Genomic DNA, 15939 nt, shown 5'->3' on the forward strand with positions numbered 1-15939 from the left:
TGCCTCGTTTTCCCTTTTTTTTTTTTGTGTGTTTTTGTTAGTGGTTTTATTTAAATAAAATACAAAATGTGGAACCTTTCACGAATCCTAGCATACCACAGGCTTGTACGTAATCGTGAAGTATTGCTGCCGTACCCCCGGGTTGTCGGCTGATGAGCTGTATAATTTGATGTTATTATGCTTGACTGACCAGCCTCCGTGGTTGTGGGTCTGTAACTGTCCTTTCTTTACACAATAAAGGTTTAAAAAAAAAAAAAAAACTGCCAGGAGTAAACCGTGACAAGTGTGCAGGTCACAATAAACATAAGGAGCACATTACACGTGAACAAATTACAAAAGCACACGTTAACATACATTAGGGAAAAGTGACAATTGAGAACAAAAAATATACATAAGGTAGCAAAAACTGCCAGGAGGAAACAGTGACAAGTGTGCAGGTTACAAGAAACATAGGGAGCACAATACACGTAAACAGATTACAAAAGCAGACGTTAAGATACATAAGGGAAAAGTGACAATTGTGACATTACTACGCAAAAACAATTAGGGAATGCAACAGTGAACATCAACGTAACTACATTACTCTCTCTTTTGAAAATATTTAAAACACATTCATTTCAATATGGTGAAGAGGAAAACACATCTTTCACAGACTACTTATAAAAAACGCGCAAACACAAACAAGCGCATAAGACTGACACAGACAAATAATGAGGAAACATTACATAACATCGATGCATCATCAACCTCATATCTTTCACAAACAACAAATACAACACATTCACAACAGCATTATAACAGTACTCCACAGCCAACAACCTCTAATACCACACACGTGGACAACACTAACAAGACCAACAAAGGCACCACTCACATACAAAAACAGCAAACTTTAATAACTCCAAATATGCAATCACAACAAGAAGAACATACAGTACAACACACAAACACTCTCAGATCTGCATTCAACTACAACCCACTTCATGACTACTGCAACAGTCCACATGTCAAAATTGGAGACATGGACAATGTCTGTACTCACTGCAACGCACTTAAATTGAAGGCAGAACCTAAAGGCCTTTGCTGCTCATCAGGAAAAGTACTTATTAACAACATTCCAGATCCACCGCCACTCATTAGACAACTACTAGATGGCACTCACACACTTTCAAATCATTTCTTAACAAACACACGCCGTTACAATACTCTATTCCAAATGACATCCTTTGGTGCAAATGAAGTTAGGGAAGGCAATTTCATGCCAACATTTAAAATACAGGGACAGTTATACCACTTGATTGGAAGTATGCTTCCAATGGAAGGGAAAGCGCCACAGTTCCTACAAATATATTTCCTATCCCAACCACAACAAATAGACGCACGCTCACACATGGTGCCAAATTTCAACACACACCTTATACAACTACTACAAGACACATTGCACCATCATAACATACATTCGTTCACTAAAGTACAACTATGAAATGAATTCACAAGAGGAAGATTTGCGCATTATTATACACGCTGATAAACGGCCACCAAATACACATGCAGGAAGATATAATGCACCAACTACCGATGAAGTTGCAGTTCTTTTAGTCAACGAAACAAGGGACCACGCAACATTGTATTACATACCCGAGAGGGAGTATTACGCAAAGTATCTGAATTACATAGATCCTATGATCCTTTACAGTACCCCATCCTATTCCCTACAGGTGAAGATGGTTATTGTCTCAATATACCACAATCAAACTCTGCAACAAACAAAACAGTTACATGCATGCAGTACTATGCCTATACTCTTATGCTTAGAAATACAACTTTCAATACCTTGCATTGGTTCCGCAATCTCTTCAATCAATACATTGTAGATATGATGGCCAAAATGATCAAAGAAAGACTAGACTTTATCAGGCACAATCAAAAACAACTACTCGCAGACAACTACATCAATTTAAAAGATGCTGTCAATCAAGATCACAACGTACAAGCTCAAGACATTGGACAGCACGTTATTTTACCAGCTACCTTCACTGGATCACTAAGGTACATGCATGAAAAAATACAAGATGCTATGACGTACATCAGGCACTACGGCAGACCAGACTTATTCATTACTTTCACATGCAATCCAGAGTGGCAAGAAATAAAAAATTAACTGTTCCCAAAACAAAAACCATGCGATAGACATGGCATCATTGCACGGGTCTTCAATTTGAAAGTTAAAACACTAATGAAACTATTAACACCTTAGCAGCTATGGAACGTCCAGCTCCAATGCTGAACGTTCCATTGCGCAGGTGCAGTTGGAACGTCCAACGGCCGACGGCAGCACTGCCGAGGTAGTGGTGCCGTCGGCCGTTGGAATAGGCGCAGCACTAATGAGGTTAACACAACAGGGTATCTTTGGATCTGCTAAAGCTTACGTATTTGCTATTGAATGGCAAAAGAAAGGACTACCTCATGTACACATACTATTATGGCTTGAACCAAAAATTAATGCAGATGATGTTGATCTCATTATCTCCGCAGAGCTGCCTGATCCTATTGACGATCCAAAACTATTTCTTATTGTCAAGAAAAACATGATACACGGTCCTTGTGGTGAACACAACATTCTTTCACCGTGTATGAAAAACGGGATTTGCACCAAAAAATACCCACGCCCTCTCATTAATGAGACCGAAACTGGGGTTAACGGCTACCCCATTTATCGTAGAAGGAACACCGAACATGGTGGACATACTGTCACAATGACGGTTAGAGGCCAGGAAGTCACTGTCAATAATCAGTGGGTTGTTCCATATTCCCCACTACTCTGTCGCACTTTCAATGCTCACATTAATATTGAATACTGCCAATCTGTTAAAGCTATCAAATATATTTGCAAATATATTAACAAAGGCTCAGATCAAGCAACTGCTACTATTGAAAACAAACACAATGAAATAGACACATATCTAAATGGACGGTATATTAGCACTTCCGAAGCAGTGTGGCGCATTCTAGAGTTTCACATTCATGAACGCCATCCCACTGTCACACATCTAGCTGTGCCTCTTGAAAATGGTCAAAGAGTCTATTTCAATGACAAGAACATTGTACATGTAGCACAGAACCCAACGCACACAACGCTTACTGCCTTCTTCCAATTGTGTGCCACCGACAATTTTGCAAAAACATTGCTATACCAAGAAGTACCACAATACTATACATGGGTCAAAATCAGGTTTTACACGGCGAAAACATGGACAACAAGCATTAGGACACCCTGGTGTAAAAAAAACTCAGCTCTTGGTAGAATGTATACTATTCACCCAAACCAATCCGAGTGTTTCCACTTACGCATTCTTTTACAACCTGTTCGTGGACCTACAGGCTTTGAAACTCTTTCAACGGTTAACGGACAACTAATGCCTACCTATCAAGCAGCCTGTAAAGAACTTGGACTCATTGAAGACGACCAACATTGGAAACATACATTAGGTGATGCTGCACTTTCACATTCCCCATCTAAGTCACGTGAATTATTTGTTACTATTCTGCTGTTTTGTAACCCATCTGATCCTCTTACTTTATGGGACCAATACAAAGAAGATTTGTGTGAAGATATACTACAAAATAGGCGTCAAGAAACAAATGATGAATCAATACCAATGAGTAATGACATATTTAACCAGGGTCTCATACTAATTGAAGACTCGCTGTATGTACTAAGTGAAAAAACTTTAAAAGATTTCAAACTGCCGCAAACAAATAGAACTATACATACATCGTACAACCATACTGGTTTTGACAACTCGACAGAGAACCTACTGCAATATGTTGCACAACATTTGCCAAACTTAGTGCCGGATCAAACAATAGCATACAACACCATTGTTGAAAGTGTGCAAACAAAAGATGGAAAAATATTCTTCTTAGACGCACCAGGAGGGACGGACGGGGAAAACTTACTTAATCAACCTAATACTTGCAAAAATACGCTCATTAGGACTATTGGCTCTGGCAGTTGCCTCTTCTGGAATAGCTGCCACTTTGCTAACTGGAGGTAAAACAGCACACTCCACGTTTAAACTACCTTTAACTGTTTCAATTGAAAATGTATCCACTTGCTCAGTATGCAAAAACGGACCCTTAGGCACCCTGCTTCAAAAAGTGTCTCTTATTATGTGGGACGAATGTACTATGACACACCGCGCACATATAGACGCCGTACACAGAACTCTACAAGACATTAGAAATTGTCCTACAATCATGGGTGGGGTCACTTTTGTCTTTGCAGGTGACTTCCGTCAGACTCTTCCTGTTGTCCCCAGAGGAACACGTGCTGATATACTAAAAGCATGCTTAAAAGCATCACACCTATGGGACTCCGTACAAACTCTTACCTTACGCACTAACATGAGAACACATTTTGGAGGTGGAGATAATCTCTTTGCTGATCTTCTACTACAAGTTGGTAATGGAGATTTACACAACACAAATGATACCATTAATATTGAAAATTTAGGGACGGCTGTCTCGAACTTACAGGAACTCATACAACATGTATACCCAGACGTTCACAATATTATTAACAAAGACTACCAATGGATTTGTCAAAGAGCTATAGTTGCACCCAGAAACAAAAGTGTCAACCACATCAATGAACACATACTACTTCAAATTCCAGGGGAAACAAAAGTATATAAATCCATTGACACAGTATTAGATACTGAAGACGCAATACATTATCCTCAAGAATTCCTAAACTCACTTAACCCTTCGGGACTTCCACCTCATGTACTCCACATAAAAGTTGGCATTCCAATCATCTTATTGCGAAACCTACATCCGCCAAATCTATGCAATGGAACCCGACTACAAGTTAAAAGTCTTTTACCTTATGTCATTAAAGCAACTATTCTATCTGGCCCTGCTGCCGGCCAGTTAGCTCACATTCCACGCATACCCATGATACCTACAGATCTACCATTTCAATTTAAACGTTTGCAATTCCCCATTAACATTGCCTTTGCTTCTATCATTAACAAATCGCAAGGTCAAACATATAAAGTTATAGGCATCGACTTACGAGAAGAGTGCTTCACTCATGGCCAGTTATATGTTGCCCTCTCTCGCACCGGGAATGTGCAAAATCAATTTATTCTACATCCTCATTCAAATGAAACTAAAAATGTAGTTTACCGCGAAATCTTACAATAATGTCATACTTCATCTGTAACAACATTACACACTTTACTTTTCATCCCCGGACGTCGGGACGGGCTGCTAGTATATATATATATATATATATATATATATATATATAAAGAGAGAGAGAATATAAATGTGCAGCTTTACTTAAGCTCTAATCTTTGGTTTGTAGTGTATAGGGCACTAGATTCATATGCTCTGCATACTCCTGGGGACGGGCATTAGCAACTTCTTTTTATTTGAAAGGGGTTTGAATTACAATATATGTTGACACTTCAGCCTTCGTCCATAATGCATTAGAAAATAGATTCAACTCAGATTGTTTTCTACCCGTGTGTGAGTAGTGTTAAGTGTAGAGCAGTGTCAAGTTTAGAGCATTCTGTGAACTGCAAAGGGAAAGAATAAAGCAAAACATCTGTGATCATGGGCTTCCTGAGAGATGGGTGGGTGCATGTTAATCTACAGCAGAACAGATGGTTACAGGGAAAGTAACATTTTCCGTTTGTTAGCCTGTGTGATTGTAGATACACAGGCTTTAGAGCAATTATTCTCAAAATCTGTAGCTGACTAGCAAAAAACTTGGCCAACTAAACCTGTTGATGGGCTGGAACATCCACACAGTTGTGCTTGGTGAACAGGTATCAGTTAAAGTAAGGTTACCCAGGAAGCCACAGTAGCACTCTTTTTTGCATATGTGTGGGGGGCACAAAAAGTAGCTGTTTGGCGTTAGCTTAACACATTTAGATGCACTTGGCAAGCCATCTTGCAATGCCAGATTTAAAGATGGAATGGCCTTCTAGGGTTTGGCAAAGGCTACAAAAAATTGTTTAGTCTTACAAAATGACTTGGGTCTGTCAATTTAATACATGAGCACATTCTTGGTATCCACGGCAAGAAAAGTCTTTTCAGGTACAGACACTGATTGCAGAAAGGAAAGCAGCTGAATGGTTTTGATCATGCGAACAGGTGAGACAACCTTTGGCAAGTACTTGTGGCTGGTCCGAAGCAACAGTAAATTAGGCCTGGTTGAGAACCAGGACACCAGTACGCACTACTTGAATTGAATTTAGACGTTAATACATTTATTAAATTATCTTCAGTAAATTAGCTTAGGTCAACATAACATTCATTTTCATGTTACATTTGTTCTGGCGCATATTCATTTACCAACAAATACATTGTCGATTTCAATCATTAAATAATAAACATCAGAGTATCAAAACATTCAGCGTTCACCCAATGCATTTCGGGGCGCGAAGCCCCTTCGTCAGGGGTCTGTGTGTGAAAAAAGTAGAAAAAGGAAAAGTAAGAGTAAGGAACCTTTTACTGTTGATGCACTATCGTTAGTAGAACAGGATGTATGAATGATGTGTTAATCTTACCGCAGGCTGAGTAGGATATATGGAATGACACTCGACTTTAGGTAAATGGTGTGAATCTAAATAGCAAAGAGAACAGGGTTTAAGCATATGGGTTGTATAAAGCCAAGGGCGTGTGCGAGCGCCTTGCGTGAAGCATAAGGTTACCTGTAACAATGTATTGATGCAGTCTGTGAAAACAGAAGAGAAAAGGGGCATGGAGGGTTTAGACTGATATCATTGTAAAATATTCGAATAGGTTAATGGTTCGAATATGTTTGTGAGACCTCACCTTGTCAGTGCTGACTTGAAAATAAGGAGCCTGTTTGAAAAACAAATAAAAAATGCTATTCAATGTTGCAAGACTGTGGTAGTTGCGGTAAATAAGCGTGCCAGGAATAGTAATGTTTACCTTAGAGTCCTACTCGGTGGATGTCAGACTCCACAGGTGCTCAGACTAGAAGCCTGTGTAAAGAATAATTAAAGCGCTGATCAATATTCCAAGCTAGCAGTGGTTAGCAAAAAATGAACGTGCCAAAAGTGGCTGTGGTTACCTTAGAGTCCTATTAAGCGAGCGTCAGACTCTATGCGTGTTCAAGCAGTGCTGTAATGAAGATCTGCCGAAAGAAACGAACACGAGGGTTTTTGTTAAAAAACAGTGCTGGCTAGCGTGCGCTTTTAAATAGAAAAATGATTGTTGAAATGCTCGGTTTAGCTATTTCGAAACGCAATCTTACCGGAGCTCGGGGTTCAAATGTTTTGGTGTCAGCGTTCTTCGGGTAATGTCACGGAGACAGCTCGTCCTTCTTTTATGTTAACAAGAAAGTTATGTGCGTAGCTATCAAAAACGGACTACGGAGGTCTCGACTTCGCGTGTGCATAAACAGAGTAAACGGGCGGCTGGTCCTTCCTTAATTGAAGTGACCGTGTCATTCAAAAAAAATTTTATAGGTGGGTCAAACACGTAAGAAAGCGTGAGTTACAGAAACGATATGATGGAGAGTACGTTATGTCCACGCAACGGGTAACAGTCTAGGTTAAGTGGCTCAATTATCTGTACAGGGTTCTAAGTGGCGACGAGCGCCATCTTGGAGTGGGGATATTCGCTGCTAGCTATGTGCATGAAGTGAGCAGAGTTGATTAGATGCTATGAAAGGAGATGATAAATGAAAGGGGTGTTTAGATGATGTACAGAAGAGTGATATAAACCAACCAGTATTTATAACTTTAAGCAAATAAACACCTTATGTTTCATCAAGAGCATAAGAAATATGAGCATAAAAAATATGCCTGCCTATTTACATTCTATAGGTAGAGTGCGATTTGCATCTGTATTCGGTCAGAAATGCTTGTGGAATTGAAGTGCACTTAAGTACCTGTGATGGGGTGGTAACTTGAAAATGTTAGGTTGAAGAATGAATACTGTGAAATGGTGAGAGATGATGTGCAATTAGAAGTGCTTATAAAAAGCATACGAGATCTAGTTTGTCATTCAATCCGTTCGGGGTGAGAGTTTGGAGTTTACGGATCCAGAATGTTTCTCGCTGAATTAGTATTTTAGCGTTGTCAGTGCCCAGTTTTTGGGGGACCATTTCAATAACTTGGAATCTTAGTTGGGCGATGGAGTGTCCAGCTTCATTCCAATGTTTAGCAAGGGGAGCAGTTAGATTCTTGTTACGAATACGACTTTTGTGCTCCGTTAATCTGATCTTAAGTTTTCTGTCCGTTTTGCCAACATATAACAGTCCGCAAGGACATTTTATGGAATAAACCACGTGTTCTGAGTTGCAGTCGGTTGTGTGTCTCAATTTTATTTTTTCACCCGTCCGTGGGTGCAACAAAGTGTCTCCTAGAATTACATTGTTGCAGTTTTTACAGTTGTAGCATTTCTGGGTTCCTTTATGCGTTCTTTTTGACGCCATGTCACTATCGGTAGCCTTGTTCAATAATTCTTTTAAGTTTTGCGATCTTTGGTATGCGAACAGTGGTTTGTCCCGAAACAATGTTGTGAAATCCTTTTCAGCTGTGATGATATCCCATCTTTTAGAGATGATTCTTTGTATGTCTTTTGACGCAGATGAGTATTTTGACACAAATACTGTCCTTTGGTTGTCTGTTTTGGTCTTTTTTTGCAGTAAATTCTTTCTCGGCATATTTTTGACTTTCTCCAAATGAACTTCTAGTAGTTTTGCTGGGTAGCCCCTGTCCAAGTATCTCTGTTTCTGTTGTTCTAGGCTTTTCTCACATTCCTTCTCGTCGGATGATATTCTTTTAATCCTCATAAATTGGGAAATTGGGAGATTATTTATGAGATTAGTTGGATGAAAGCTCTCATAAAGCAGTGCTGTGTTTCTGTCCGTTTCTTTTTTAAAAAGTTTGGTGTGGATCAACCCATTTCTGAGTTCAACAAGAACATCCAGAAAGGGGAGTGCTGTGTCACTGATGCTGTGGGTGAATTGTATTCGTGGGTTAGCCAAGTTTAAACTCTTGATGTTCTGTAATAATTCTGCAGCTGTGTGTCTCCATATGATGAATATATCATCAATATATCGTTTGAAATAAACTAGTCCAGCTTGCCATGTTGGATCTTCTAATATGTAGTCTAGCTCGAACTTTGCCATGAAAATATTCGCGTAAACGCAGGCTCCTGGAAATCCCATGGCCGTGCCTGTTTGTTGAATATAGAAACTTTCTTTCCATGCAAAGTAGCTGTTTAGTAGGCAAAATTCAAGTAGTTGTAATAGGAAACATTTCAATTCATCCGGTATTTCCGATCTCAGTAATGCCCATTCCATCGCTTCCAGCCCTTGTTTATGGGGAATTGATGTGTAAAGCGAAGTTACATCGATCGTGCATAGTGTCCAGTTTTCATTGTCCATTTTCGTGACTTCAGTTAGGCTTCTCAAAAAGTCTGATGTGTCCTCTATGTATGTGGTCCATTTTTGCATGAACGGTTGCATGTGCGCATCTATGAAGATGCCAAGATTTTCGAAGATTGAGGAACAGCCCGATACAATTGGCCTGAAGGGAGGGTTTTCTAGGTTCTTATGAACTTTCGGTAGAAAGTATATCTTAGGTCTGCGTGGATGAAGTTGTTGTAGGTAACGTTTTGTTGAATTGTCAATCCAGTTGAACTCCTCTGCTTTGTCTAGAATAGTATCTAGCTGCTGTGCCATGGTCATGGTGGGATCTTGCTCCAGTTGAGTGTATGTGTCGGCGTCCTGAACATGTTCATCTCCTTTTCGTATATAAAACATTGTGTCCATTAGAACCAGTGCGCCGCCTTTATCAGCTCTTTGAAATGTGAGGTCTTTGTTGTTCGCTAATCTTTGGAGAGCACTGTATTCCGCTCTGGTCAGGTTTCGACTTTTCCTTTTAAATTGAATTTTATTCATATCCGTTTTCACCAGAGTTTCGAATGTGTCCAATGTTTTGTGGGATGTTGGGGGCATGAAGTTGCTCTTAGGTCTAAATCGTTTGTCTGTCTCCATGCTGTCCGCTGTTGGGTTAAGAACTGAAAAAAAGTGCTTTAACCTTAAGATTCGCATAAATTTGAAGAGTGCTACCTCCATTTCTAGGGCATTTGTGTGGTACGTGGTTACGAACGATGTGCCTTTGTTTAATACCTTTTTTTCAAAGTCCGTGAGGGTGTGGTGTGAGATGTTGATTATGAGGTCTTGGTCTGACTTCTTAATCCGGTCTTCTTCAGCAGGTCTCTGTCTTTCTCCCGCTGCTTGTCCCTTTCCCTGTCCTCTTCGCGATTTTTTTCTCCAGTTGTTGTTGTGGAAGCTTCTGGTGGTTTGCTTGGTAGGGGATCCGTGGCTAAAAAAGAAGCCGATGATGATTCAGTTGTACCACCCGCTGAAGCAGAGTATTGCGCTGTGGGTTTTTGTATTTGTGTGGTTACCACTGGTTGCCTTCTTGAACTGATGTCGCTGTCCGAAACTACACTTTCATCTGAGGAGGAAAAGTCGAAACCTGACCAGAGCGGAATACAGTGCTCTCCAAAGATTAGCGAACAACAAAGACCTCACATTTCAAAGAGCTGATAAAGGCGGCGCACTGGTTCTAATGGACACAATGTTTTATATACGAAAAGGAGATGAACATGTTCAGGACGCCGACACATACACTCAACTGGAGCAAGATCCCACCATGACCATGGCACAGCAGCTAGATACTATTCTAGACAAAGCAGAGGAGTTCAACTGGATTGACAATTCAACAAAACGTTACCTACAACAACTTCATCCACGCAGACCTAAGATATACTTTCTACCGAAAGTTCATAAGAACCTAGAAAACCCTCCCTTCAGGCCAATTGTATCGGGCTGTTCCTCAATCTTCGAAAATCTTGGCATCTTCATAGATGCGCACATGCAACCGTTCATGCAAAAATGGACCACATACATAGAGGACACATCAGACTTTTTGAGAAGCCTAACTGAAGTCACGAAAATGGACAATGAAAACTGGACACTATGCACGATCGATGTAACTTCGCTTTACACATCAATTCCCCATAAACAAGGGCTGGAAGCGATGGAATGGGCATTACTGAGATCGGAAATACCGGATGAATTGAAATGTTTCCTATTACAACTACTTGAATTTTGCCTACTAAACAGCTACTTTGCATGGAAAGAAAGTTTCTATATTCAACAAACAGGCACGGCCATGGGATTTCCAGGAGCCTGCGTTTACGCGAATATTTTCATGGCAAAGTTCGAGCTAGACTACATATTAGAAGATCCAACATGGCAAGCTGGACTAGTTTATTTCAAACGATATATTGATGATATATTCATCATATGGAGACACACAGCTGCAGAATTATTACAGAACATCAAGAGTTTAAACTTGGCTAACCCACGAATACAATTCACCCACAGCATCAGTGACACAGCACTCCCCTTTCTGGATGTTCTTGTTGAACTCAGAAATGGGTTGATCCACACCAAACTTTTTAAAAAAGAAACGGACAGAAACACAGCACTGCTTTATGAGAGCTTTCATCCAACTAATCTCATAAATAATCTCCCAATTTCCCAATTTATGAGGATTAAAAGAATATCATCCGACGAGAAGGAATGTGAGAAAAGCCTAGAACAACAGAAACAGAGATACTTGGACAGGGGCTACCCAGCAAAACTACTAGAAGTTCATTTGGAGAAAGTCAAAAATATGCCGAGAAAGAATTTACTGCAAAAAAAGACCAAAACAGACAACCAAAGGACAGTATTTGTGTCAAAATACTCATCTGCGTCAAAAGACATACAAAGAATCATCTCTAAAAGATGGGATATCATCACAGCTGAAAAGGATTTCACAACATTGTTTCGGGACAAACCACTGTTCGCATACCAAAGATCGCAAAACTTAAAAGAATTATTGAACAAGGCTACCGATAGTGACATGGCGTCAAAAAGAACGCATAAAGGAACCCAGAAATGCTACAACTGTAAAAACTGCAACAATGTAATTCTAGGAGACACTTTGTTGCACCCACGGACGGGTGAAAAAATAAAATTGAGACACACAACCGACTGCAACTCAGAACACGTGGTTTATTCCATAAAATGTCCTTGCGGACTGTTATATGTTGGCAAAACGGACAGAAAACTTAAGATCAGATTAACGGAGCACAAAAGTCGTATTCGTAACAAGAATCTAACTGCTCCCCTTGCTAAACATTGGAATGAAGCTGGACACTCCATCGCCCAACTAAGATTCCAAGTTATTGAAATGGTCCCCCAAAAACTGGGCACTGACAACGCTAAAATACTAATTCAGCGAGAAACATTCTGGATCCGTAAACTCCAAACTCTCACCCCGAACGGATTGAATGACAAACTAGATCTCGTATGCTTTTTATAAGCACTTCTAATTGCACATCATCTCTCACCATTTCACAGTATTCATTCTTCAACCTAACATTTTCAAGTTACCACCCCATCACAGGTACTTAAGTGCACTTCAATTCCACAAGCATTTCTGACCGAATACAGATGCAAATCGCACTCTACCTATAGAATGTAAATAGGCAGGCATATTTTTTATGCTCATATTTCTTATGCTCTTGATGAAACATAAGGTGTTTATTTGCTTAAAGTTATAAATACTGGTTGGTTTATATCACTCTTCTGTACATCATCTAAACACCCCTTTCATTTATCATCTCCTTTCATAGCATCTAATCAACTCTGCTCACTTCATGCACATAGCTAGCAGCGAATATCCCCACTCCAAGATGGCGCTCGTCGCCACTTAGAACCCTGTACAGATAATTGAGCCACTTAACCTAGACTGTTACCCGTTGCGTGGACATAACGTACTCTCCATCATATCGTTTCTGTAACTCACGCTTTCTTACGTGTTTGACCCACCTATAAAATTTTTTTTGAATGACACGGTCACTTCAATTAAGGAAGGACCAGCCGCCCGTTTACTCTGTTTATGCACACGCGAAGTCGAGACCTCCGTAGTCCGTTTTTGATAGCTACGCACATAACTTTCTTGTTAACATAAAAGAAGGACGAGCTGTCTCCGTGACATTACCCGAAGAACGCTGACACCAAAACATTTGAACCCCGAGCTCCGGTAAGATTGCGTTTCGAAATAGCTAAACCGAGCATTTCAACAATCATTTTTCTATTTAAAAGCGCACGCTAGCCAGCACTGTTTTTTAACAAAAACCCTCGTGTTCGTTTCTTTCGGCAGATCTTCATTACAGCACTGCTTGAACACGCATAGAGTCTGACGCTCGCTTAATAGGACTCTAAGGTAACCACAGCCACTTTTGGCACGTTCATTTTTTGCTAACCACTGCTAGCTTGGAATATTGATCAGCGCTTTAATTATTCTTTACACAGGCTTCTAGTCTGAGCACCTGTGGAGTCTGACATCCACCGAGTAGGACTCTAAGGTAAACATTACTATTCCTGGCACGCTTATTTACCGCAACTACCACAGTCTTGCAACATTGAATAGCATTTTTTATTTGTTTTTCAAACAGGCTCCTTATTTTCAAGTCAGCACTGACAAGGTGAGGTCTCACAAACATATTCGAACCATTAACCTATTCGAATATTTTACAATGATATCAGTCTAAACCCTCCATGCCCCTTTTCTCTTCTGTTTTCACAGACTGCATCAATACATTGTTACAGGTAACCTTATGCTTCACGCAAGGCGCTCGCACACGCCCTTGGCTTTATACAACCCATATGCTTAAACCCTGTTCTCTTTGCTATTTAGATTCACACCATTTACCTAAAGTCGAGTGTCATTCCATATATCCTACTCAGCCTGCGGTAAGATTAACACATCATTCATACATCCTGTTCTACTAACGATAGTGCATCAACAGTAAAAGGTTCCTTACTCTTACTTTTCCTTTTTCTACTTTTTTCACACACAGACCCCTGACGAAGGGGCTTCGCGCCCCGAAATGCATTGGGTGAACGCTGAATGTTTTGATACTCTGATGTTTATTATTTAATGATTGAAATCGACAATGTATTTGTTGGTAAATGAATATGCGCCAGAACAAATGTAACATGAAAATGAATGTTATGTTGACCTAAGCTAATTTACTGAAGATAATTTAATAAATGTATTAACGTCTAAATTCAATTCAAGTAGTGCGTACTGGTGTCCTGGTTCTCAACCAGGCCTAATTTACTTCTGACTTTATAGTTTGCAGGCTACATACCAGCACAGCACACATACCGGATTAACGCTCTAACACGCTTAGTAAATAGAGTGCAGTCACCCTTCCAAATTCACTGGTCCGAAGCAACAACATGTACTCCTGAACCTAAGTAAATGCTTCTTGTATTTAGTATAAGAGCATGGGGGTTGCTAATACATCAGAGAGGGGACTACTACTAGAAAAGCCACTTTACCGGGACATAAATTGTAAGTCAGAGCATCGAAGAGGTTCTGATGGTGGACCCTTAAGTTATGTCAGAACCACATTAAAGTTTCACATTGGTCAGGGCCCTTCATGAAAATGTATTAATAGGTTATTTGAAAGGGTTTGAGTTTTACCTGTTTTGCAAGTATGCTGCAACTGCTGTTGGGTGTAGGCATATGGAAGTGTAAGCAAGGCTTGCCTTGTATAATATATGTAGCAGTTAGTTTCCTGAACTAATACCTTAAAAGGTTTAGAGTGTTTTTATCTTATGCATGTAGCTGCTTAAACATAAGCAGAAGATAATAATAGTTATTAATTAGTGTGTGCCTCTGAAAGAATGAGCGTACATTCTTCTGGAAGTTTGAGGTAGCCAAACTCTAGGATCTCTGAAGCCACACTGCTAGATTTAGGTGCCTGGGTAGGCCATTATGCTGAGTGATAAGGTCTGACTTCAGCAGGAGCTTCATATGGAATGGCTGATTGGCAAGTATCATGGCTGTCTAGGCAAAGTTAGTGTGCTACTACGATAAGGGTCATGGACACTTGCCTTGTCTTCCTAAATCTGTATGGGATGAGGGGGAGAGGAGGAAAAGTATAGGCAATATCCCTCACAAGGTTTACCCATAGTGTTTCGAGGATGGACTGTGGTTGCAGGTACATGGAGATGAGGCTTTGGGATCTTGCACTTTCAGGGGTGGGGAAAAAGTCAATGGTTGGGGTTCCCCACTTATGGAAGTACTTGTGGCAGACTTGTGAGTGCAGTTCCCTGGCAAATGCTTCAACAACAGGTTATTGCAGATTGTTCTGTCGCAGACCTCTTGACCAAGAGCAGTGGGAGTGGACTCCCCCCTGCTTTGGGATGTAATACTGTTGCGGGATTCTGCACATACACAGAACTATGCACAGGAAAACAGGACCTCAGTGAATAGGTGGCATACCAACCTACCACATCCGTAACCAAAGTCCCAAACCCACTAGCTATAGTGTCTCATTCGTTCTCCATCTACAGCGAAGCCACCCATGATTAGACAACCCAGAACAAGTCACTCTATCTTGGTAATTGCGGGAGCCAGACACACTTTCGCTCGCTCACTCATACCTGTCCACAATGCCAGTAATCAGAGACGCCGTATAGTTTAAAATGTTTATTTCAACTAATGTGCTCTATGGTGCAGTACACAAGCCAATACTAGCAGCAATATGAATAAACACAATATAGTCAGCATTGTTACAAAACCATAAAATACAAACAGGGATATCATATTATAAAAAACTATGGAAAAGGACTGAACGACCTAACCACACTCCCCATGACAAGAGATAGTTTATTATAAAAAGGAAGACCTCTGGGCTTTGTCAGCAGACCCCATATCTCAAGGCCTACATGCAATGTTCACATCGCAGGACTAGCACAGCTCTTCTCTCCGGAAATGTGTCTCTCCAAGTGTGTCTAAAACAGAT

General features: G+C 40.3%; 1 protein-coding gene across 1 annotated transcript; it reads left to right on the forward strand.

Annotated features, from left to right (window-relative positions):
• Positions 1-2384: 2384 nt before the first annotated feature.
• Positions 2385-4058, forward strand: LOC147663129 (uncharacterized). The gene has a single exon (XM_086950648.1). The coding sequence runs from the start codon at positions 2385-2387 to the stop codon at positions 4056-4058; it is 1674 nt and encodes a 557-aa protein (XP_086806774.1).
• The last annotated feature ends 11881 nt before the right edge of the window (positions 4059-15939 follow it).

Source organism: Lissotriton vulgaris, unplaced genomic scaffold, assembly GCF_964263255.1.
Source record: "Lissotriton vulgaris unplaced genomic scaffold, aLisVul1.2 SCAFFOLD_959, whole genome shotgun sequence".
NCBI classification, from domain to species: Eukaryota; Metazoa; Chordata; class Amphibia; order Caudata; family Salamandridae; genus Lissotriton; species Lissotriton vulgaris.